We start from the raw sequence: 25,309 nt of genomic DNA, 5'->3' as shown, positions 1-25,309 counted from the left end.
TAGATTACATAATCCCCTTATAATTTGCCATAGTTTCAAATTAGAATCTCAAATTTTAAATGTTTTAATTAAGGCCATGGACTTTTATTTTATTTTTTTCAATTCACCTTTAATTAGTCACTATTAACTAAAGGTAATAAATTCTCATAAATTGTGACAAAAATTATCACACAAAAAAATTAATCTTTCATATGAAAGTATAAGACATTTGGTACACTATCAATCATTTAGTTATTGTTACCAAAATATCCACAATAAAATGATTATTATATAATCTCATGTCATACTAAAATTATATCATATTTCATATACTATATCATAAAAAATGTGTCTTAAGGTTATGCTTGCAGACACCATCTTCTTGTCAAAAAACAAAAACTCTTTGGAGGTGTTGTCAAGGACATTACTAATGGCCGCATTAGGTGGCTGATGATGGTAGAAAAACTAAGAGAAAACGTTGCTATTGACATTAACTTTAAGATACGTTGGTAGATTACATAATCCCCTTATAATTTGTAGTAGTTTCAAATTAAAACCTCAAATTTTAAATGTTTTAATTAAGGCCATGGACTTTTAATTTTTTTTTTTCAGATCACCTTTAATTACTCACTATTAATTAAAATTAATATAAATTCACATAATTGTGACAAAAATTATCACACAAAAAATTAATCTTTCATATGAAAGTATAAGACATTTGGTATACTCAAATTATATCATATTTCATGAGATTAAATTCTATAAAGATATGGTGTAAAACTCATGTTTTACTCCTCTAATCCCAACATGTCACATCATCTTATCACATATTTAAGAATAAACATAATCACACTCAATCAATTGATTCAATTCTAATACCCATATATAAATCCAACCAAATTGGGAATCTGTTGAGATGTTATTAGGTGTGGTAAGATGTATTAAATTTTATATAAAATACTGATGTGGCAATCACTTATTGGATGAGTTTTACACATCATTCTTATAGAATTTAATCTTCATATTTCATATATTATGGGTCCGTTTGGATACAACTTATTTTTGCTGAAACTAAAATTTGAAAACACTGTAGCAAAATAATTTTTAAATGTGTGAATAATATCGTGGGACCCGTGAGCAGTGCATTTTGTCTCCTGCATAGTGAATCCATGTGATGTTACTGTTCATACACGTAAAAAAAAAAAAAAAAAAAAAAAAAAAAAAACGCAGAAGTGAAAACACGTCGTGGATCCAAACAGATACTATGTGCCCGTTTGGTTTCAACTGAAACCTGCATTCACGTTTCACGTTTTGCACTTTTTTTTTTTTTCCTGCATGTGAACAGTAACCTCACATGGGTTCACTATACAGGGGACAAAAATTATTGTTCATACACTGTTCACATACAAAAAATATTAAAAATGGGTCCCACGGTACTATTCACACATTTAAAAATTATTTTGCTATAATGTTTTCAGTTTCAGCAACAATAAGTTCAATACAAACAGATCCTATATCATAAAAAATTGTGTCTTAAGGTTATGCTTGCATTAAGCAGACACCATCATCTTGTCAAAAAAAATGCTCTTTGAATTGTTGCTGCCCAGGATCGAACTGGAGACCTTTAGTGTGTAAGACTAACGTGATAACCACTACACCACAGCAACCTTACGTCAATGAGTTGCTTTAAAATTTAATTAACTCAGATGTAAAGTCAGGTCAACCTTTTTTATAAATCATTTGTTAGACGTTCTTGTATGTTAATAGACAAAAAACTAGCAGCGCATGCATGTTGTATGTGTCCAAAGAGCATTCACAACAATGATCTAAAAATTTTAGCTTTGAACACCTAAAAAAGTTACTTTATCTTTTATATCACTTCACTTTAAAATATATTCAACATCATAGTTTCTATTTTTTTTTTTTTTTCTTTTACTATTTCATTTAAAATAATATAAACAACTTAAAAAAAGAAAAAGAAAAAACAATCACACAAAAACCAATAGCAACTAGCCGTTGCCACCTCCACCACCACCATTCCACCTGCCACAACCACCATTGTAGTAACCACAACTCACTGTAAGAAAAAAAAAACAAAAAAACAAAAAACAAAAAAAATCAAACAAACAAAAACAAAAACAAAAACAAAACCATAACCCATCACCACCATAGCCACCTCCACCACAAGCCACAGACACCATCGTGTGGCAACCATAACCCACTGCAAAGAAGAAAAGAAAAAGAAAAAACCAAAGCATAACCACCACCCAACCACCACAAAACCAAACTAGTCATTGCAAAAACAAAATCTTAGCCACCTTCCTCTTTCACAAATTCTCAGCCATATTCCTCTTCCACCAAATCTCAACCACACACTCACCGATACCATTCCTATCCACCACTGAATCATAGCCAAGCACTCACCGATCTAACCTCCTGCCAAAAAAGAAAAACAAAAAACAAAACAAAACAAAAAAACCACAACCATCTACTAAAAACAATCAGCCACCAAAACAAAATTGTAACCTCACAATCCAATCCATGCACTCACTGATCTCACCACCATGCTTCACGACCGATCTCACTACTATGCCTCCAAATTAGACCCACAAACCACCGCCACTATAACCCACCACTGAAACCCACTAAAATAGATCAGAAGCCTGAGAGAGAGAGAGAGAGAGAGAGAGAGAAAAACAAAAGAAAAATATATTTTTTTAAGAGAAGAAGAGAGAGAAAGCAATAATTTTTTTTTTTAATTTTTATAAGTTGTAGCTACAGTAAGTTGCCAAAGATGGCAGTTTATTGTAGCTCAATTGTTTTTTATTTTTTATTTTATTTTTTTAACTATAGCATCTTTATTGTAACCTACATTTTGATGTTTTAGTTACTAAAATAGTGTTTTAGCAATTATACCAACTTTAATGTAAATGCTCTAATTGTCTATAATCTTATATGTTTTCTTTTTCAAAAAAGAATCTGTAAGGATTCAATTTATAACGATCTCCAAGGAGTATTGGGTTCGAAAATTAAAGGCCTAAATAATAAAATTTGTAGAGAGTGGACTGAAAGGCTAGCCCTTGGTGAACGGACAGTCGTTAGTCATGGGATTTATGATGATTGCACAGAGGTGAACTGAGGGTATTCAAGAAGACTTTCTCCTCGGCACAGCTTGGGTGGCTCTGGTTCTTGGCCCTCGTCCGAGGAATTTAAGGTTCTTATTACCCCTTTTGTGCTAGGTTTTTTCCCCCTTTAGAGACGATACATCATTTTCCTTTTATACTAGCTTTTCCCCTCCCTCGAACGTCTATGTATAGGTTCAGTTTTATGGGACTGATACTTGTCTTATCAGCCCATACCCAAAGTGGTTGGGAGTGGTTGTAAAATCTAAAGAGCATGACTCTGTCAGGCACAGAATACTTAATTGCAGTAATGGCAGTCTTTCCCTTATTCTTTATTGCCACACTATTCAGGGGTCCTTTCCCCATTAAGGCGGCCAGGACGTTTGTTGGCGCATTCAATGCGAAGATGACAGTTTTCCTTGAACTGTTTCTATAATGTACTCGCCCTTTCTTCTGGGAGCGTTCTGGGGGTCGCCTTTGATGGCGTGCCGTTCCTTCCCTCTAGGTTTTGGGACGCCAAGGACAGGATTGTCCTCGGCTATATCTCTAAGCTATTTGGACTTTCGTTGCATGTCCTCGGCAACACCTCTCCTCGGCGTGGGCCTTGGGCCCTAATGGAGAGTGGGCCGGGATCACAAATTCTCTGGCCCCACAGAATCTTATATGTTTCTAAATATATTAAAGCCAAAATTTATGAAAAATATTAAAAGAAACACTTTACAACTTTTAAACTTTGATTGACAATTTTAGAAAATAATTTCATTTTAAAATAGCTAAAAACCTTATAGTTCAAATGATGTTTGGACATTTTCAATAGAAATGTCTAGAGTTCAAATTTCTTCTCGTACGCTTTTAATGGGAGGAGAATTGCTATATAAGATGATCCATGAGTCCCTAAGGCTTCGAATGTGTTGTTCAAAGGCTTATAATTGTAGCTCATTCTTTTTATCATAAAACTAGTATATAACCCGCACATATGCATGGTATAATTAAAAACTATTACAATTACACACATATATGGGTTCAAATTATACATGTTATAAGAGTTATACATTTTTTTAAGTTATAGATGAGTTTTACTCTCTCTTTCTCTCTTTCTGTTTTTTATTTTTTATTTTTTTATTTTTTTATATACACATGAGATTGCTCTTTTTTCTTCTTTTTTGTTTATTGTGTTTTTTTAATGATTTATTTATATTAAACTCTTCGTCTTTTGCGCAGCATTAACTCACCTAGAATAAATTTTTTTAAAAACTTAGATAGGACACATGACATAAAATTTGACAACAATTGGACTTTTAATGGGAGGAGAATTGCTATATAAGATGATCCATGAATCCCTAAGGCCTTGAATGTGTTATTAAAAGGTCTATAATTGTAGCTCATTCTTTTATCATAAAACTAGTGTATAACCTGTGTATATGTACGGTACAATTAAAAATATATACAATTACACACATATATGAGGTTCAAATTATACCTGGTATAAAAGTTAAACTTTTTTTAAGTCATAGATGAGTTTTACTCTCTCTCTCTCTTTATTTTTTTAGTTTATTTATTTATTTTTATATATACACATGAGTTTACTCTTTTTTCTTCTTTTTTTTAATTAGGTTTTTTAATGATTTATTTATATTAGACTCTTTGATTTTTACACAATATTAACTCACCTAGAACAAAAATTTAAAAAGCTTAGATAGAACATCTGATGCAAAATTATACAACAAATTAAATCTAATATATATATATATATATATATATATATATATATAGATTATGCACCGAGATGGAAGTAAACTGCTCCAGCCTCCAACCCTTCAACTCTCAAATAACCCAGTATATCCTCAACATACAATTGTCATGTCGGCCTAGTAAATGACCAATTAATGTGGATTCCTAGTTCTAGTGATTCTTTCATACATTTGTGGAATGCACCATCAGTCACTATCTAGGTTCAGGCAAAAATCGTTTCTCAAAAAAAAAAAAAAAGGTTCAGGCAAAAATCATATGGGCCTCTTTTTGCAAAAATCATATGGGGCCTGGGCCTCTTCGTTTCGATTCTCTTCACTAGTTATATTATTTCAATAGATTAAAATAATCATAGCACTAGATCTATCTTTTAAATCATAATGAAGACTTTAACCAAAAAAAAAAATCATAATGAAGACAAATCTAAAAAGCAATTTATTCGTTGTTGCTGCTATGTGATCATGTGTGATTGGCTTGTAATAATGCTGCCCACAGTTAGAAAACGGTGAACCTAGTAAAGTTAGAAGGGGAAGAGGTCAATAGATCTTTCCATTCTCATCACCAATCAAACATGACATGTAATGTTGTCCTAACCCCAGTCCTAGTTGTTGGTTGGATCCCTCCATGGATGGCTGAAGTAAAATGTTGAGTCGCAATCAAACTTTCTTTTGGAATTAATTTAGTAGTATACCAAATCAGTCCCTTGTTCTCCTTATTTTCACTTTAAGGTTTTATTTTTTTCGTTGAAAAATGTTTTTTCAAAAATATTTAATATTTGAAAACATTTCACATTAAAATACTTTCAAATTTTCTAATATATATATATATATATATTTATTTTCAAGTGTTTTGTGTGACATAAAATTTTTTAAGCATAAACTACCAAAACTAATGGCCCAACTTACTGGACCAGCAATTCCGACAATAAGACCAATGACCCAGCCACCATATTGGGGGAGGGAGAAAAAAGAGTTAAGGTATGTTTTTGTAAAATATTTTACCAAAATTTTGTTGGTAAAATGTTTTATAAAAGATTTTATGGTTAACGGAAAACAATTTCAAATTTGACCAAATTTTATAATACAACAAACACAATAAAATTAATGCTGAAAATGTTTTTCTAAAAATATTTTATAGTGAAACAAAAAAAAGCATAAATTATCATTAATAGGAAGAGTTAATGTATGTTTTTGTAAAATATTTTACCAAAATTTTGTTGGTAAAATGTTTTATAAAAGACTTTATGGTTAATGGAAAACAATTTCAAATTTGACCAAATTTTATAATACAACAAACACGATAAAATTAATGGTGAAAATGTTTTTCTAAAAATATTTTACAGTGAAAAAAAAAACATAAATTATCATTAATAGGAAAGACATTCATTTTATTTCCCATTGAAATAGTTAGAAATACCAACATAATGATATATATATATATATATATATATATATATATATATATAAAATGCAATCTCAACAGCTCAAATACCACACCCCTTGCTCTCCCAAGTATTTAATTTCTAGAAAGGTACCAACTCGCCAAATTGGACAATAGTAACAAGAAGACATTCGTGATCACATCATATTTGGAGTTTAGAATACTCATTTTGACTCTTTGAGATGATTTTGGAACACTTATAAGTCTCATTCATTCACTAATCTCTTAATTTATATATATATATATATATATATATATATATAACAAAAATGAATAAACAAAATAGTCAACAAGAGAAAAAATCATCTGAAAAAATCAAAAAAAAAAAAAAATCAATACAAGGCTAACTCATCATGACTTGTCAAAATCTATTGTCATTGCCACTTATTATTCAGTAATGATTAACATTTCCTTTTATATTTTTGAAAAAAATAGAGATGGAGAAGGATAAAAGAAAATAAAATGCAATCAATTATTTGACAGTTACTTCACAAATACAAGTTCGTGTAAAGGTAAGGAGTAAGAGCTGAAATTTAATTTTTCAAATAAAAAATAACAATAATAATTTCCAAGATCCAAATATTAGATACTCTCAAAGTGGAAAAATATTAGATACTCTTGAAATATGGTAACGTCATATTTGATTTTCTCGTATTTGCGGTGGAATATATAAGATATATGTAAGATTCATATACATGAAATATACATTCTTCTAAAAAAAATAAAAAACATGAAATATACATGATAATTAATTTTCCAAAATTCACCATAGCACAGCCCTAAAGATAGTATGATTTATCTTTAGTGTTATTGTCACTTTACAAGTAAAATTAGCTATTACGCATTCCTGAAGACAATATAATTTATCTTTGGTATGATTGTCATTCTACAAATACAAGTTATTGTAGAGGTGGGGTGGGAACAAGGATTGAGGCTTAAAAAAAAAATTAGATACTCTTAAAATATGGTAACTGTAAGGACACAATTCGTAATGACCCATAATAATATTGGGTTCGCACGTAAAAAGGCCCAAACAATATCATTTATAGAGCGTGGGTTTGAAAGGTTAGGCCTTAATCATCAAATGGTGGTTTTTTTGTGGTGTTCATACATAATTAAATCGTGTTCGCTCTAGGAGTCTTTCTCCTGGAGGCGGGCTGGGAGGTTCTGGTTTTTGGCCATTTTTCCCCAGCCCCTTTCTCCGGATTACTTGTCCCTCTTTTTATATTAGCCTATGTTCCTTATCCTTCGTCCACGTGTAGGATCGACTTTCCAGGACTGATATTTGTCCCATCAGCCCATACTCAAAGTGGTTGGGGGTGGTTGTAAAAGCTGAAGAGTATGGTTCTGTCAGGTGCAGAGTATTGAATGACAGTAAGGGCAGCTTTCCCTTTGTCATTGGTCGTTATACTATCCAGCGTCTCCTTCTTTATTGACATAGATATTTTAGATTTTTTCCCGAACTGTTCCTATATCTTTTTTGCCTTTCCTTCCAGGGGGATCTCGAATATGCCGAGGACAGAATCATCCTCGGTTGTGTCTCAAGACTATTTGGACTTTTATTACCTATCCTCGGCTATACTCTTCCTCGGCTCGAGCCTTGGCCCCAATGCAAAAATGGGCCAGGGCCACAATATATTGGTCCCCATAATAGCCCCTCAAAATCCTGCTGTCCGACCTTTTGGTCGGAGAGGAGGGTTTTGGTGATGCCAAGCCTTTGGTTCGTTCAGCTCTATCCTTCATTAATGTTGGTGTCTCTTCATCTGCTTAGGAAATGTGTCGGGCTACGAGACATTCTTCTAGATTTACACACGGCGCGTTCCCGTCGTTTCAGTGAACGAGGCGCGTCTTTAATAAATTGCCTTTATGAGGCCAATCAATTCTGACAGTTATAGATGACATTGGGGAGCTGAACAGACGCTACCTTACTCGCATACCTTCTTGGATATATGTACAGATTAAATGTCACTGAATTCACCTTCCATATAAGAAGCCAAACGAGAGGGTATTCCCTTCACATAAAGACTCTTTAACCTTCCTAAAGCCTCAACCCTCAAGCTGTGTTCTAAGTCTTCCTAACAGCACAGTCACAGTTTATAGTGTGATACATTTGAAGTAGAAGTAGGGATGAAAAGATCATATCCTTTTCAGAAGCGTTCTGTTCCTCCGAAACTTAAGATGGCTCGATCAGGACAAGGATGGCAGAGACTCAAGAGACCTCTCATCCTCCCTTCAGCTAAAATCCGAAGCAGGGGCTCATCGCGTCAAACTTTTGGCGAGACTGAGCTAGGGTCACCCATTATCAGTACTAACCGCTCTCTTATGAGCATAGCTAACATGGCACTAGCGTGTTAGGAGTCAGGACTGACGCGGGGACAAAGTGTCCCTGCTTCTTCCTCTCTTCCTTCACTGGTACCTCCTTTTGCCTCCCCTTCTTCTTCTTTCCCATCATCAGATCCATCCTGGTGCTTTTCCTTCTTCCTCTTCTTCTCCTCCTCCACTAAGGAAGGTCCTCCTCTCAATATGGGTGCCACTGGGGTAGAATTTGGAAAGACTTGGGAGCAGAGCTTAAAAAGATTTTTGGTTGTTTGTTTGTTTTGTTTTTTATTGCTTTTGTAACTCGTTTTCTATATAGGCTTGTTTAAGCCATTCATTGTACGCTGTAATACCTCTTTATATTAATAAAAGTCGTCATTACTTTATTTCGTATATTCTATCTCTTCTTTTTGAAATGGTTATGCCATGAATAGACATACTATCCTGTGACTTCTTTTTTATTTTTATACTATGAACGATGCTTAGGGTCGAGATCCCAGTTAATAAAAAGACCTTGCTCTGTGCTTATTGAAACTATCCGGCATAATAATGCCGATTTGAACAAATGATACTTTGGGCAAAAATCCTCACTAAGAAGAAAAGAAAAAGATATTATGATGAGCTTATTAGAGCTGTCTGGCATAATGACGCCGACCTGAGAAACAATACTTAGGGCCAAAATCCCTTACTAAGAAAAAAGATGTTATTATGAACTTATTAGAGGTATCGTGTATAATAAGACTGACCTGAAAATGGGTTGTATACCCCAAACTTGAACGAGGTGATGGCTGAATGCTCGATGCCATATAGGAAGTAATCATCCGAGGATATATAACCCAAAAATGTACAACCCCTGTAGGTTGCTGAGTAATAAGGCGTTTCGCCATCTTCCTAATAACTTTCATAGCCTTAACATTTTCTGGTATTTGGTCTGAGGACTAAGCGACTTAGAATTCTTCTTAAGTAGCTGACATTTCCATAGGTTTGAGTCTTGAGGACCATGTAATACCTTGACTCTGGCCAAAATTTGATATTTTAGTAGTTGGTTTCCCCATAGGTTTGAGTCCGAAGACCATGCAATACCTTAATTCTGTCCAAAACTTGATTTTTAAGTAGTTGGTTTCCCCATAGGTTTGAGTCCGAGGACCATGCAATATCTTGGTTCTGTCCAAAACTTGATATTTAAGTAGTTGGTTTCCCCATAGGTTTGAGTCCGAGGACCATGCAATACCTTGGTTCTGTCCAAAACTTGATATTTAAGTAATTGGTTTCCCCATAGGTTTGAATCTGAGGACCATGCAATACCTTGGTTCTGTCCAAAACTTGATATTTAAGTAGTTGGTTTCCCCAAAGGTTTGAGTTCAAGGACCATGCAATACATTGATTCTGTCCAAAACTTGATTTTTAAGTAGTTGGTTTCCCCATAGGTTTGAGTCCGAGGACCATGCAATACCTTAGTTCTGTCAAAAACTTGATATTTAAGTAGTTGGGGGAATTAACCCCTCGATTGTGGCGTGGGACCTTGGTTTTGGGGGGTTAGCTTCTCGGCCAAGCCCCTAGAACCATCCGTGCTGCTGACTCTACGAAGCGCAGCCCCTAGTGAAGAAACATAGCCCCTAGTGGAACTTTACGCTAGAACACTACATCCAGCTGCTGAAAATGATGTGAAGGATTGTATTAACCCTTCATCTGTGCCAAGACACAAGCCTTCCCACAGATGGCGCTAATTGTAAGGACACAATTCGTAACGACTCATAATAATATTGGGTTCGCACGTAAAAAGGCCCAAACAATATCATTTATAGAGCGTGGGTTTGAAAGATTAGGCCTTGATCATCAGATGGTGGTTTTTTTATGGTGTTCATACATAATTAAATCGTGTTCGCTCTAGGAATCTTTCTCCTGGAGGCGGGCTGGGAGGCTCTGGTTTTTGGCCATTTTTCCCCAGTCCCTTTCTCCGGATTACTTGTCCCTCTTTTTATATTAGCCTATGTTCCTTATCCTTCGTCCACGTGTAGGATCGACTTTCCAGGACTGATATTTGTCCCATCAGCCCATACCCAAAGTGGTTGGGGGTAGTTGTAAAAGCTGAAGAGTATGGTTCTGTCAGGGGCAGAGTATTGAATGGCAGTAAGGGCAGCTTTTCCTTTGTCCTTGGTCGTTATACTATCCAGCGTTTCCTTCTTTATTGACATAGATATTTTAGATTTTTTCCCGAACTGTTCCTATATTTTTTTTGCCCTTCCTTCCAGGGGGACCTCGAATATGCCAAGGACAGAATCATCCTCGGCTGTGTCTCAAGACTATTTGGACTTTTATTACCTATCCTCGGCTATACTTTTCCTCGGCTCGAGCCTTGGGCCCCAATGCAAAAATGGGCTAGGGCCACAAATTATTGGACTCCACAGTAACAATATTTGATTTTCTCACATCTACATTAGAATCCACACTAATTTTTTTTTTTTGATAAAATCTACACTAAATTTAATTAGTGAGATTCATGTGCACTCTAAAATATCCAAGAATAAGAGTGTACCATGGAGTCAAGTGTTATCTTGTGTGTGTGTGCACACACGTGCAAGGGAAGAGCGTCGGAGAGAAAGTGAAGGGAGAGCATATCCTCTGGAGGAGATAAATAGATGCCAAGAGAACCCAGAAACCAGGTAGTGCCACGTGGGACACTACCTGGCACTCGGGCATCGCATCTCTCTTTCTCTCTTTCTCTCTCTCTTGCCCCCATTGCCTATGGCGGTCCTTCTTCACCACCTCCATTCCTAATCACCATCAGCACCCTTCATCTTCACCACATATCCCTAACCTACTCATTCTCTCTCTCTCTCTCTCTGCTAGATCACTAGCTCACTGCACAGCTTTCAATAAAAGCCCCCACAGCTTCTGATAAACTCTTCCTCCATATTCTATAATTGTTTTTTTTTTTTTTTCTTTCAGAAGATTCCCTCCTCAGCTTCTCTTTGAGTCCTTTTCATATTCGCCAATTCAGGTACCCATCAGTTTGTTTCTCTGCCTTTTGGATTAATCAGTCTAACTGGGTATTCGTTTTGGACGTTGGATCTGTTTTCACAATCTGGGCTGGTGAGGTTCATTGTTGTTTTGATAAAGTTTTGGTTTTTATTGTGATTTTCTTCAATTTGTAGCCATGGTTGTTGGGAAATGTGATGGTTTCTGAGCTTTTAACAATGGGGAATTTTTATCAATTTGGGTTAGTGAAATTTGGCTTTTTAAGCTATATGATGTGACAAATACTCTATGTGTAATAAAGGGATTGTATATAAGAGCCAGTTTGAGTCTGAGTCTGAGAATCCTATAACATATCAGCAACAACAACCTTATCAATCTGTATATTTGATGATGGATAGCCCAACATCAGCCATGGGTTCTTCAACCCCTTGTTCGAATGATGAAACCACGCGAGTTAAATTTTTGTGTAGTTTTTTGGGGAGTATATTGCCCCGTCCCCAAGACGGGAAGCTCCGGTATGTGGGCGGGGAGACCCGAATTGTTTGCGTGGCGAGAGATATTAGTTTTGAGGAGTTGATGGGTAAAATGAGGGAGCTTTATGATGGGGCGGCGGTATTGAAATACCAGCAGCCCGATGAGGATCTTGATGCTCTTGTATCGGTTGTAAATGATGATGATGTGATTAACATGATGGAAGAGTATGATAAGTTGGGTTCGGGTGATGGGTTCACTAGGCTTAGGATTTTTCTGTTTTCACATCCCGAACAAGAGGTTTCGCCCCACTATGTTGATGGTGGGGATGATAGGGAGACTGAGAGGAGGTATGTGGATGCTTTGAATAATATGAATGATGGTTCTGAGTTTAGGAAGCAGCAGCAACCTGATTCCCCTAGGATTGGTCCAGTTGAGGATATACATGTTGGGGAGCAGTACTTTAACCCGGTAGGTGTGGAGGGTGGCCTTCATAGCCAAAGGGCTTCTGAGTTATCAATGCTACAGTTTAACTTGCGTCACCTCACGATTCCTCATATGGGATCTGCACCACACCAGCCTCAGAGGTATACCGAAATGGAAGCTCCATGGAGCCCTGCATACTATTCTCCTAGGCATCCTGGGCACCATGATCCAAGACAATTGGCAGAGTATCCATCTTCCCCTTCTTCTGCACGTTACCGTATGCCATTGTCTGATTTAACAGAAAAAGGCTTAGATAGAATGCCAGAAGAATATTCTCGGCAGCAAGTGAGTCACCAGCCCACGTATGAACACCAGCCACAATATTCTGAAAATGTTATGTGGGTGCCAAGTGGAGCTATATCAGGTGATAAGTCTGGTTTTCCTGGTAACATTTTTCATGGCCCCAATGTCGTTGAAGGGAACAGTGTTTGTGAGAATTGCCGGATGGCTTTCCAAAGAAATCAACCGCATTTGGAGCATGGGCTTCTCCAGGTCTCTAATCCATGTGCTGAGTGTCCCCCAAATAGAGAGACTTTCATGCTGAATACAGATGCCAAGTCGCACCATGGGATTTACCCTAGTGAGCAGAATCATGATCTTCGATCTGTTTATAATGAAGCTCAAAATCATGAGAGAGGATGGATTCTGCAGAACAATTTGAATGCTCGGGTTGATGAAGTCAGAGTACATGCATCTGGAGCTCCAAGAGTGAATGATCACTACATTGGTGATGGAGCAGGCATGAATTTCCCTATGGGTCATGGTAATTTAGCTGATGGACATCCTCCTCCATCAAATTATGCTTATCACCGAGCTGGACCTGAAATGGGGAATGATGTATTGCATGACCAAGCTGTGGCTGCTGTACCCCACATGCACATACCTCCTCATGAAGAAAGTGGGATCCGGTATGGAAATTTGCCTTATGCTTATGGAGTAGATAATCTTTACCCTGTGTCACATGGAAATGTACCTGGACATGCCTTATGGAGAACTAATTCGCAGCATGTTGCTGCCCCTTATGAAGCATCCAGTGCACCTCAGCAAGTGAATGGTACAGCTAATCCAGGATTTGTCAGGCCGGAGGGTAGTCCAAGATTCTGTGTTTGCGTGGACAACCATATTCCTCGGGTAGAGTCCTCACAAAAAATATTGGGTTTTGATGGGTCAGCCATGCCAGAATATTCTTATAGCCATGCTTTAAAATTGAACCCAAACTCATTCAGTAAGGAAAGTCTCCATTCATCTCGACCCCAGCCTGAGATGGTCAACTTTGCCACCCCCTTGGGACCTGTGCCACCATCAGATTCATCTTCAACTTTGATTCATGATAAAGTGGTTTCTTCAGTAGCTCCTGGTTACAATCCTGATTCAAGAATGGATACCAGTATCACTAAAGTGGCAAGGTTGGATGGGAAAAGTATAATTGGAGAAGAAAAAGAGGCAAATCAAGTAGAAAAAGTTGAGAACTCTGTATTGCAGAATATTTCTCATCTAGAGCAAATGAAAATTGATAATAACAACTGTCCGGAGACTTCTCTCGGTTCTACCAATTCAGTCTGCTTGAAGCCTGCAGAAGAGAGTGGTGCGAAACTGGGTGAAAAAGTCATTTCTGCACCTCCTGAAGATTCAAAGCTTTCAGCTGGACATTTGAATTTCTTACCTGAGTTGATTGCTTCTGTGAAGAGGGCAGCATTAGAAGAAGCTGAAGAGGTCAAAGTGAAAGTCGAAGAATGTGCTGACCTTAAAGAAGCAACTGGAAATGAAATAGAATCAGCGGTAAGAAACAAGTAAATTTTCTTTATAGAGAGATTGTTGTATAATTATTTATTCTCTTCTGATGTCCTGTTAATTTGATAGAATGCTCATGGGGATCAAGAGTTGGATTTTGATAATGACAATGTGGATACCTCCAAGATCGAGCCAACAAAAGCGGAGGCAGAAGCTCTTGACAGGGGATTACAGGTTACTGCTTGCTGTCTTATTCACATTATTTGCATGTGTTAAATGAAGCATTTAGATTTCATATCACTATCATAACTATCCCCTTTTCATGCCCTTGTTTCTAACATACTGCATCTCTTTGACAGTCAATAAAGAATGATGATCTAGAGGAAATCCGGGAATTAGGTTCTGGAACGTATGGGGCTGTTTATCATGGGAAATGGAAGGGTTCTGATGTGGCAGTAAAGAGAATAAAAGCCAGTTGTTTTGCGGGGAGACCTTCTGAAAGGGAACGTTTGGTAGTGTCTACATCTATCACTCTTGCGTTTGTTTGACTAGCATTCTTGAATCATATTATGGGAAACAGCCTATTGAGTCATATTGTGCAATTTACTTGGTGTAATATGCTGTGGTGTTCTCTTCAAATATAATTTGTGTTCTAATGGTAATTGCAAAGCGCAGTCAAGGCCGTGATTATCTAGGCAGCCCATTATGCTGGAAGAACACTATTGTTATGTATTTCTAAAAGAAAAAGATGGGAAAAAAACAACGTGGCCCTTATATAAAATGAGCCTCACAAATTTGCTTAAGGTGAAACAAAAAGAAATTTAATTTTAAGCATCGTATCAAGTAATTTACTCTATTTTGTTTCAACTTTCATTATGGTTTTTGATACACGTTTACACAAAAAGAAGGGGAAAATGTAGGATAGGCCATGAATTTTATGTGTAAGAGTTTACACATTTATGATTAAGACATAAATTGAAATCAAAAATATATATTTTGTAATAAATACAATGAATGAAGGCTATTGTGGGAAGTATAGAAAACATTCTTATTTTTTTATTTTGCTTGGTTAAGCATTGTGCTTATATTGGACTGTTCATATGTTAGTGGAATTGGCTATAACAGTGACTAGATATGTAATCCTGTCATAGATTGCGGATTTCTGGAAGGAGGCTTTGATATTGAGTTCATTACATCATCCAAATGTTGTTTCTTTCTATGGAATTGTTCGTGATGGTCCTGATGGATCTTTAGCAACTGTGACAGAGTTCATGGTTAATGGATCTTTAAAACAGTTTTTGCAGAAGAAAGACAGGTAGCTGTTCTGTTACTTTTTACAGTGTGTTTCATTCAGATTTCAAATATTTTAGCACTATTTTCTGTTTTGGAATGTATGCTTCATGTAAAATTTTTTATTGTTTGCTCGAAGTTTATTTAAAGAATCCATTGAAAGTTGAATGAGTCAGGGCATAATGTAATTGGACAGGACTATTGATCGTCGTAAGAGACTCATCATAGCTATGGATGCTGCATTTGGGATGGAGTATTTGCATGGAAAGAACATTGTACATTTTGATTTGAAATGCGAAAATTTGTTGGTGAATATGAGAGATCCACAGCGTCCTGTGTGCAAGGTATGATGAGGTAGACATATTTTTAGGTTAAATCATTTTGATTGGTTCGTTTCTCATGGTTTTCAATATCCTGTTTTGGTGTTTCCTGTTATAGTTCTTGTTTTCTCATACTAGTGTTGTTTTTGAAATATTTGAAGTTCAGAATTAATTTGCGTGAATGCAGTATTATTAACTAGGAAACATCGGAAGCTTGATATGAAATGAACTTGTGATGGTTTGGTTATTTTTTTCTCTTTTCACATGTGCCCACCTGAGTCTGTTTTAAACTTTACTGTCAAGCGTGATAATTAATTTTCAGAGGGGCTTGGATTTTGGAAACTGATGTGTTCTGTGTTTATCTTTTTAGATTGGTGATTTGGGCTTATCAAAGGTAAAACAGCACACTTTAGTGTCAGGAGGTGTCCGTGGAACTTTACCTTGGATGGCACCTGAGCTTCTCAGTGGGAAAAGCCATATGGTGACAGAGAAGGTAATTAACTCCCAAGTGTGAAAGTGTGAATTTTTCAGTGTTTTTTATTTTTCCTTTTAAATGTCCTTTCTTTAAGATCTTTTCTGCTGTTTGGTTTCATTGTTATTATTTTCTTTTGCTGTAGATTGATGTTTACTCGTTTGGGATTGTTATGTGGGAGTTACTCACGGGTGATGAGCCTTATGCAGATCTGCATTGCGCTTCCATAATTGGTAAGTACCAAATTGTTAATAGGCTATGTACACTATTTAATCTGGTTACCCTTGCTTGCCTGATCTAGTTTGCACACAAATTAGGGGTTCCTTTGTGTGTAAAAAATACGAAAAAATATGATTGAGTTTGATCTATATTCCTGCATTCAAAAGGATTACAATGGATGACTAACTATTGGAATTCATTCTTGGGCTTTAATTTATCTTCTTGAATTATTTTGTAACCAGTAGCAATATTTCTGGGTTCTAACTGGATATTATATTCACTGTTTAAGTAGGGCCACTATTAATTTTACTACAAAACTCGACCATGATGTTGCAATGTGTTTCTTCTTGGTTCACAGGTGGAATTGTAAACAACACATTGCGCCCACAAAGTCCAACATGGTGTGATCCTGAATGGAAGTCTCTGATGGAAAGTTGTTGGGCTTCTGATCCAGCAGCTAGGCCATCGTTTTCGGAAATCTCTCAGAAGCTGAGGAATATGGCTGCAGCGATGAATGTGAGATAAATCCAATCTTGAAGAAGTAGGTTTCACTTCTTGCCTCGTATGTTGAGCAAGAATTTAAGAAAGAGGAAAATAAAATGAAGCATAGACTTTGCACTATAAAGCACCCTACTGGTTTCTAAAGTATACACAGGCTAGTTGTGTAATTTTATGCCTTGGTTCATTTTTGACAAACCTTTTCTAGTACTGCAGTGAGAACGGTATTTATTCTTTATAGAGTGCAATTTAAGCTCTCAGAATGGGTTCTGCCAGCAGAAGATTTCATTTTACCCCAAGGAGAGCTTGGACTGCATGATTAAAATGTAAGTATTTCCCATCAAATTTTATGTAAATTATTATTATTATTATTATTTTTTACCTTCTATTGACAACAATGTCTGTGATGATGAAGCAACTTCTGTACGTTCACATATCTCATCATTTTTAATGTGATCAGGATGGCATTGCTGATACATGTTCTATTATTATTGGAGTCTGGACTCAGCTTTTTGGATGGATGTTTATATATATGAATGGTAATCGCAGTATTATAAGCTTTATCTTTAGAAAATAGTGATGCATATACTGCTGTAACTCTGATGAAACAGGAAACTAACTTGTTATGGTTAAGTCTCTCTCTCTATCCTTTTTGTTGTTATCTTGTTATATGAAATTTTACACCTAGAGATTTGATACCTATATGTGCCAAATATACTTTGGCTATTGGAGATGTAAAAGAGTATAGTATATGATTATTTTTTTAAGGAACTCCTTGCCTTTTCTATTCCCGTTGTTTGGAGCGTAGTGGTGCAGTTTACTTTGTCCATTGTGAACTAGTTTTGGTTGCCTGGTAATCGTAATCAGATCATGCATTAGTTGATGGAATGTTTGGCTATTGGTGTCGGACGCTATATGATGGTTACTGGAAAATTTGAATTGGGTGGTACTGGTGGGTGTATATTATTTGCATTTCCATAGTTTGAGCAAGCTGCACCTGCTGTGCAGAAGGATCCTTTAGTTTAGTCTTGTATGTTATAAAGATGTTTCAGACATTAATAATATCTGTAAGAAAGCTGTGAATGTATGGAACTTGGACCTGTCAATCTGAGCTCTGATTTTTATTTATTTGGTGCCTAGACATTTGAGACTAAATAGTTTGTATAATGATTGGGATAATAACCGAGTTATGAATCCTATCTGCACTTGAATGGACTATGGAGTTGGCCATATGATTTTCATGTTTTCCCAACGGCTTTATTGGGACATTTTTAGCAATACAACGGTAGAGTAATAGATTTATTTATTTTGATAGAGTAGCCTCATTTAATAGAGATCCATCTTATTCATGCTGACTGGATATTAAGCCTCATTCTTTTGTTTTTGTCTGGTTGAGAGAATGTTTTTTCATGAATCAAAGGCCCAAGTATTTTTTGTTTTTTTGGATATGAAGAAGTGGTGTTCCAATCTTTTCCTAGCTACATGAGACATCTCAAAAATCTTATAAATGGATAGTGTGGTGGATGAAACTTAGAATCTTCAAGTTTACAGCGCCTTAGTCTATTAAGCTCACCACCGCGTGTCTCTAAAGGGACAACCAAATCCAAATTCATGAGGTAAATGTCATTATGGATCTTCCCTCTGTGTCTAAAGGGACAACCATAGCCAAGTTCGTGAGGTAAATGTCGTTGTGGATCTTCCTTCTATGTAATTCAAATGGGAAAGATTGTACAGGTCTGGCTTGTTAAAAAGCTTAGTAACATCTTTTAAAATAAAAGGCAAGATATCTCTTAAAATCGATGGCTTTTATTTTCTGTTGAGGCTATGACAGCAGTTCAAAATACTTAAAAATGAATTGCCCAACCTTCACTTTTTGACCTTAGTCGAGCATTGGATGGAGTTTCTATTGGCAACTTCCATGAATGTGAGGTTACGTTGCTTAAAAAAAAAAACGCTAAAATTTTGAATGGCCAAAAGCTTGTAGTTTAGTGGTGTTACCTGGATCTGCCTATGTGAAAATCTCTTCCTCCCGTACTTGAAAACAACAATGTTATAGACATAGTAAATTTCACAATTTTTTTCACAATTTGTTGAGGTGGCACATTTTAATTTGCAATGCATCCCTTTTGCATGGATCACTATCTTATTACTTTTACTACACACTAATCACAATTCACAAACTGCCACTCCAACCATTATAAAATTTATTGTGAAATTGGTTGTGCTCTTAAACTTATTAGTATGAAAGTCCAAAGGATAATTTTATGTTATATATATTTTTCTATTCATACGTGTCATACCTACCTAATTTTAATCGTTAATATATGGTATTGTGTTATTTAATATATATCTTATAATAATAGATGAACATTTTTTTTAATTTTATGTAATAATAGAAGAACAGTTAAGATTGGGTAAATAGGTATATATAAAAAAAAGTATGTACATTAGAAGTTAGAATGATTCTTCATCTTTCTTTAAAAAAAAAGAATAGAGGAATGATTCTTCAATAAGGATCATGACTATGTATACAATTCCCTATTTTTCCATTTGCAAAAGTCTAATGTGCCATTATTTTATGAGAAGTGTTACATTTAGAATATTTTTACAGCAAATCATAGGAGGTATGTTATTATTGGTTTTAATTTAAATTCATAATTAAATTTTTTTTTTGTCCATCCATAACAGTCAATAATAACCTACCACTTAAGATTTATTGTGAAAGTATTATAAAAATATTATGGACATAGAATTTATTTTATTTTATTGGAATTGGAGGATATAAATAGGAGGCTTTACAGAAATTTATTATAAATTTTAATTTCATTCCAACTCATTTGGCCCTTTCTTATATCCAGCATTTAACTAACTTAAAATGTTTCAAAATTCCTTTTTTTCCTTTTTTGCTAGATAAATTTTTTTGAAATCATCAATGTAAAGCAGTACATTTGTAAGTTCTTTTACTAGATTTTATTGTTAAATGGAAGTGTTCCCGTCTTCAAAAAAAAAAAAAAAAAAAAACACCCTAAGATTGGTATTTAGTGGAGTTAATTTAAGAATTATATTTGAATTTCTTTTTAGACTCGTTATCAATTTTTAAAATTTGTAGTTTTGTTTCTCCACCTTCACCTAGTTTTTTATATTTTTTTATTTTTAATAATAATAAAAAAGCCTGTCTCCCTCCAAGTTTAATTTTCTTATGCTCATCACATATAATCTGAAATGTACCAAAATTGTAGTTGTATGAAAGGAAAATATATCTCATATATGAGATATATACATCATTTCTCTTATAGCTTCTCTTATAGCGTGTTGAAAGGGCTGGTGGTGTTGTCATTAAGAAAATGAAGCATTAAATCAATTAAAATTTTTAACATCATGTATGGTACATTTACTTGGTTTAGAAATTTTAATTTCGCCACCAAGGACTTGCTTAATTTAGAGCAACTGTTTGTCAAATGTCATCACCCAATATGAAACAAAAAAGAAAATGTCTGACATTCGAGAACAAAGAAAAAAATTTGTTTTGTGTTATATGTTGGAATGTACCAATTATGCTGCTCGAATATATATGGTCCCACTATAACTACTAACTCAACTTGACTAAATCACTGAGGAAGTACACATATATATATTCAAGTGCATGATTGACTTTTTCCGTTTAATTCTTATTTTTTCTCCTATACGACGAAATAGTACAATTTGAGGTTTATATGGTTTGGTCATGATTATAGTATCAATTCTGAGTCTTCAGGCAATAGCTGGGGTTTCACCAACTCAGACTCTCCGGTCTCCTCTCTCCTCTCTCAGTTATAGAAAATTATCCAGAGTCAAATTCTATGACACCATCGTCTTTAACCTCACGTCCTCTAGAAACTAGAAATTGTTGCTGTGGAATACCTAACACACGGGAAAGACTTATTCTTTTAAAGTCAAAGTTGGTATGTACCAATTGAAATCTTACACATTCATGAAGAAAGAACAACCACCTCTGCATACTAAATGTTTTTTTTTTACGACTATATACTTTACTACAATTTAATGATAGGTTCAATTGTGATTAGTGAATCATCATTTTTATATAAACCTATTATTTTTTTCTCAGTTATTCGTAATCACTTATGTCAAGATTGTGACAAAAGTTGTGTTCATAGACTTTCTTCTAATTTAACATTCATATACTATAAGATAATAATGAGTTGTTCCTTTATATTATTGGACTCATTGGCAGTACTTGTAACTTGTGCATTAGCATTAGCACTATCAACAACTTCCCTTACTTTTCCTCTTGTTATAATATGGGGCAATGATGCCCTTTGCTTGGGTTTAGAGGACAGCTTCATTCATTAAGGTAACTTTGTAAAACAAAAACTCATGCTTCAAGGAGATAAGATAATGATAAGGGTAGGGTCAATTTCTTGGAATCTCAAAGTTTTGGGTTTGTTAACAAATTGAAAGAATAATTGTAACAATATTCATCAAAAATAAGTACTATACATAATAATATGAAGGGTTTGACAATTGTTGATGACTTGAGGGAGAGGGTACGGACCCAGTTTGAGCTCAGCAACTGCGTCCATTTGTAGCGTATTTGTGCATTATATTACATGAAGTGCATGGGAGATAATAACAGCTATATATATATATATATATATATATATATACACATAATTTTTGTTCCTAATCTCAAAGTCGTTAAAGTTAAGCAATTAGTCATTAAACTGTCTCATTCAATACAATAAATATATACAAAATGTTTTGTTAGTCGACAGTTAGCATATTTGTCAATCCCCATGACGAAATATGTACATGCATGTTGTCTTCCTGCGAATTTCTGGGTCATTTCCTAGTAGATTATATCAATCTTCAATCTTAACTTTTGTTACAGACTTAATCAATTCAAGAATGCCAGGTTGAATTATAGAACAATAATAATCTCTTTTCTACCAAAAAAAAAAAAAAATCTCTCTCTCATAATTCGATGTGTTATTTAATTTTTTTTTTTTTGGTTACTACTACACACGGTGGTCAATTTTGCATTTGCATCCAATATGAGGAGGGATAATCTTTACACGAATAAAGAGATAACACATTTTTTTATAGGAACAAAGAAATCAAGTTCTCACAAGCAACTAAGTTGACCTTTTTTTTATTTTTTATTTTTTTTACACAAATTGCTTCATCGGTTCAACCACTCTTGAGATAATTTCACAAATAAAGTTTACCTTAAACGTTTTAAAAGAAATGAAATTCTTTCTTGAGGTTTATAACTTCATATAAACAAAACAGAAAAGTACATACCCTTTCACATTGTGACTTTTCTAATCAAATATTCCATTTAAAAAAAATATTATTACTCAACTATGGAGGAAGTAACACTTCTTTTGAGATTTGTATAAATGAGTAGTAATCTTTTTATAAAATAGAATATTTTGTTAAGAAAGTAATAATGGTATGAGAGAGTATAAATTTATTTGTTATACTCATAAAAACCTCAAGAAGGAGTGTAATTTCTTGCACCATTTGGGAAGAGTGTAATACTTATTTCAAGAATTTTCAAAGATGATTGGGAATTTTTTTTTTTTTAATAATTTTTTTAAGCTCTCTCCCTACAACACATGCGTTCAAAAAGATCTATCAAGGAATTACTCCCTAGCCAGTTATGATCTTAGTTACACTGAATGAAGTATATATTGAACTTCCAAGAAAGATTGCAAGACTAGTGTAGAATATATTAATTAGAAATTCTAGAACCTGTAGACACGAGAGGTAGAAAAATGAAATTTTATGAATTGACTGTGAAGATTGAGTGAACCTTTAGGAGAAAAGCCGTTTAAGCAAAGCAAGATTATAATCTTCTTTTATATATTACCGTCACTAATAATTTTCTCTTGAGGTTTGGACTTTGGAGCTAAAGTTTGAAGATATTTTTCAAGGAGTATACTTTGTTCGACCTCTAGGACACTGAATTAAGAATGAGTTTAGTACAATGATGGAGGTAGTAACTACTAATTTTAATATTACTGGAGGCAACCTTGTGAGTCAACCTAACAGGGCGATTAGTACCCAACAAAATTTCAATTGGTACATGTGTCTACGGCATCTATTATTCTATATAATCTATATGCAATGTCCAAAAGTAATAGAGCCTGGTATAATTGATTAAGAAAATTTCATCAGAGTGAGCAATAGAGTTAGCAACAATCATTCCATGTTATTTTTATATATAGCCCCCCAGTACTGAATAATCCATGCTTATCTTCTCTTATCAAGATTTACGAGCTCAATATACAATAGTCTTAAGGTTGGTCTTCATGATGATGAAATGCAATGACCTTTTATTAGTTTTTTGAATACTTTTTTTTTCATTTTCCTGAATATGAAATAAGTTGTCAATGCATTGATTCCAGAGTTGAGAGCAAGACAAGCAGAAGCATGTTTTCCTTGCTCAAAAAGATTTAAGTCCATTTGGTGATTAGGACACTAATTAATTTATAATAATTGTGGGAGTGATAGCTTTTTGAATTTTGATGGTTTTCCTCTTGTTATTTCTATGTTGGTGCGGTTCTGTATATCTAATTGGTCCTAGCTATTGATTTTTTAGAGATAAAAAAAAAGGACCTCTAGGAAATATTAAATTAGGAAACCGAGGTCAATGGGTGTTGCTTCTCTAAAAGGTTTGAATTTTCAATGCCTTTCCGTTTGGTTTCTTTCTACCTTTCTTAGATTTAATATTGCCTTCCATCTACTGTTTAATATGAGCCCTAGCCAACCTGTAAGGGTGCAAGTATTAGGGCTTTTATTATGATGATAATAATAACACTAATTAATAGTTCTAACATAAATTTGAGTGTTTATGGGGAAAAAGAATCTTGATAAAGGCGTAGTTGAGGTTTTTTTGGTCTTTTTTTTTGTTTTTTGTTTTTTGTGTGTGTGTGGAGATAGTTACAATATGTTTATAATCCTGTAGCTTAGATCTTTTTTCTCTTAAATTCCCAAACACTTTATGTGTAAAGAGGAGCCTATATTTGAGTCGAATGTACTTACTAGTCACTATATCAAAATAAATCCAGCTATGTTTTGGGTAATATATATTTATTTTATATTTATATATAATATACACAAGGAGAAAGGGAAAATGTAAGGTTAAATAATAAATGCTACAAAGAAATAATGTAGGTACTATGTGTATTGTTTTTTTTTTTTGGGGGGGGGGGGGGTGGGGGTAATGGATCAAAAGAGACAAATTAAAACACAATAAACAGCCAACTAATGAAAATTTTGTCAAAAATTAATTACATAACAAAATCGCTTCAAATTGTATTTAAGACGACCCAAATTACAATTAGAGATATATATGTCGGTGATAAATTCATTAATATATTATTATATAATTTTACAAAATTTGAAGTATCTTATTTCTTTTTTTCTTTTTCTTTTTTGAGAATCATCTTATTTCAGTTTCTTAGCAACAATATAGGAAAAAAAAGAAAAAGAAAAAAATCAAGGCACTTGCTTTGAGTATGTTTTCTAGGAACTTAGATTTGAAGATTGATTCACACAAAACAATAAGAAATTTTATAGAACCCATGCAATACGTACGGCAATACGTACCCATATATAGTTTGCAATCTCTATCACCGATTCTTTAAAAAATTACTTTAATCACAAGAGGAAAAAAAAGAAGAAAAAAAGAATACCGTGCATAGCAAGTTGAAATGAAACCTGAGATCAGCAAGACAACTTGTAAATTCAATGTTTAGTTGTGAACATGGACTTCTATGCACCAGTTGAGAAAATTCTTCTCCTTTGGCGTACCTGGGCATGGAAATCGTACATTTTGAAACTACTTGGATTCCATTGACAATAATTTCATTGCATGGTAGAAAAAGTGTGTGCTTATTTATTACTACTTCCATTTACATGTAATTCAATTTCATCAGTTTATAATCATTAATTTTCAAATGGTCACAAGTTTCTTAAAAGCTAGGGAAGACTCTTTAAACCCCCACATCTCTTCTCTCTCCCTCTCTATATCTTCTTCTTCTTCTTCTATTTTTATTATTATTAATTTTTGTGGTCAGAACTTAGAAGTGCCTCGAAAATATGTAAAGGAAACGCTAAACTATCCTAATGGTACAAAAAATTGGTGGCAATGGTGGGTTGCATGTTACATGTGTCTTGGTACTTGAGATTGGAAAGACTTTCTGAGCTCTTAAAATAGTGCTTGCTTATAG

General features: G+C 34.5%; 1 protein-coding gene and 1 non-coding gene across 5 annotated transcripts; one reads left to right on the top strand and one right to left on the bottom strand.

Moving 5' to 3' along the window:
• Positions 1-1,573: 1,573 nt before the first annotated feature.
• On the bottom strand, positions 1,574-1,646 carry TRNAV-UAC (transfer RNA valine (anticodon UAC)). The gene has a single exon. It is a non-coding gene; the product is annotated as a tRNA-Val (tRNA).
• A 9,609-nt stretch (positions 1,647-11,255) lies between these two features.
• LOC126715771 (uncharacterized) lies at positions 11,256-17,859 on the top strand. Of its 4 annotated transcripts, XM_050416552.1 has the most exons (10): positions 11,257-14,321; positions 14,403-14,507; positions 14,633-14,785; positions 15,425-15,588; positions 15,760-15,907; positions 16,254-16,376; positions 16,501-16,588; positions 16,933-17,115; positions 17,289-17,398; positions 17,533-17,859. In XM_050416552.1, exons 1-8 carry the CDS (start codon positions 11,874-11,876, stop codon positions 17,097-17,099), a joined length of 3,396 nt encoding a protein of 1,131 aa, XP_050272509.1. In that variant the 5' UTR covers positions 11,257-11,873; the 3' UTR covers positions 17,100-17,115; positions 17,289-17,398; positions 17,533-17,859. The 4 variants fall into 4 exon arrangements, with proteins under 4 accessions (XP_050272510.1, XP_050272511.1, XP_050272509.1 ...); XM_050416551.1 differs by having other exon boundaries at positions 16,933-17,398; XM_050416553.1 differs by lacking the exons at positions 16,501-16,588; positions 16,933-17,115; positions 17,289-17,398; positions 17,533-17,859 and having other exon boundaries at positions 11,256-14,321; positions 15,760-15,917; positions 16,254-16,283.
• Positions 17,860-25,309: the final 7,450 nt, after the last annotated feature.

The sequence above is a fragment of the Quercus robur genome, chromosome 2, assembly GCF_932294415.1.
Source record: "Quercus robur chromosome 2, dhQueRobu3.1, whole genome shotgun sequence".
Classification (NCBI taxonomy): Eukaryota; Viridiplantae; Streptophyta; class Magnoliopsida; order Fagales; family Fagaceae; genus Quercus; species Quercus robur.
This window is presented reverse-complemented; position numbering and strand designations above follow the sequence as displayed.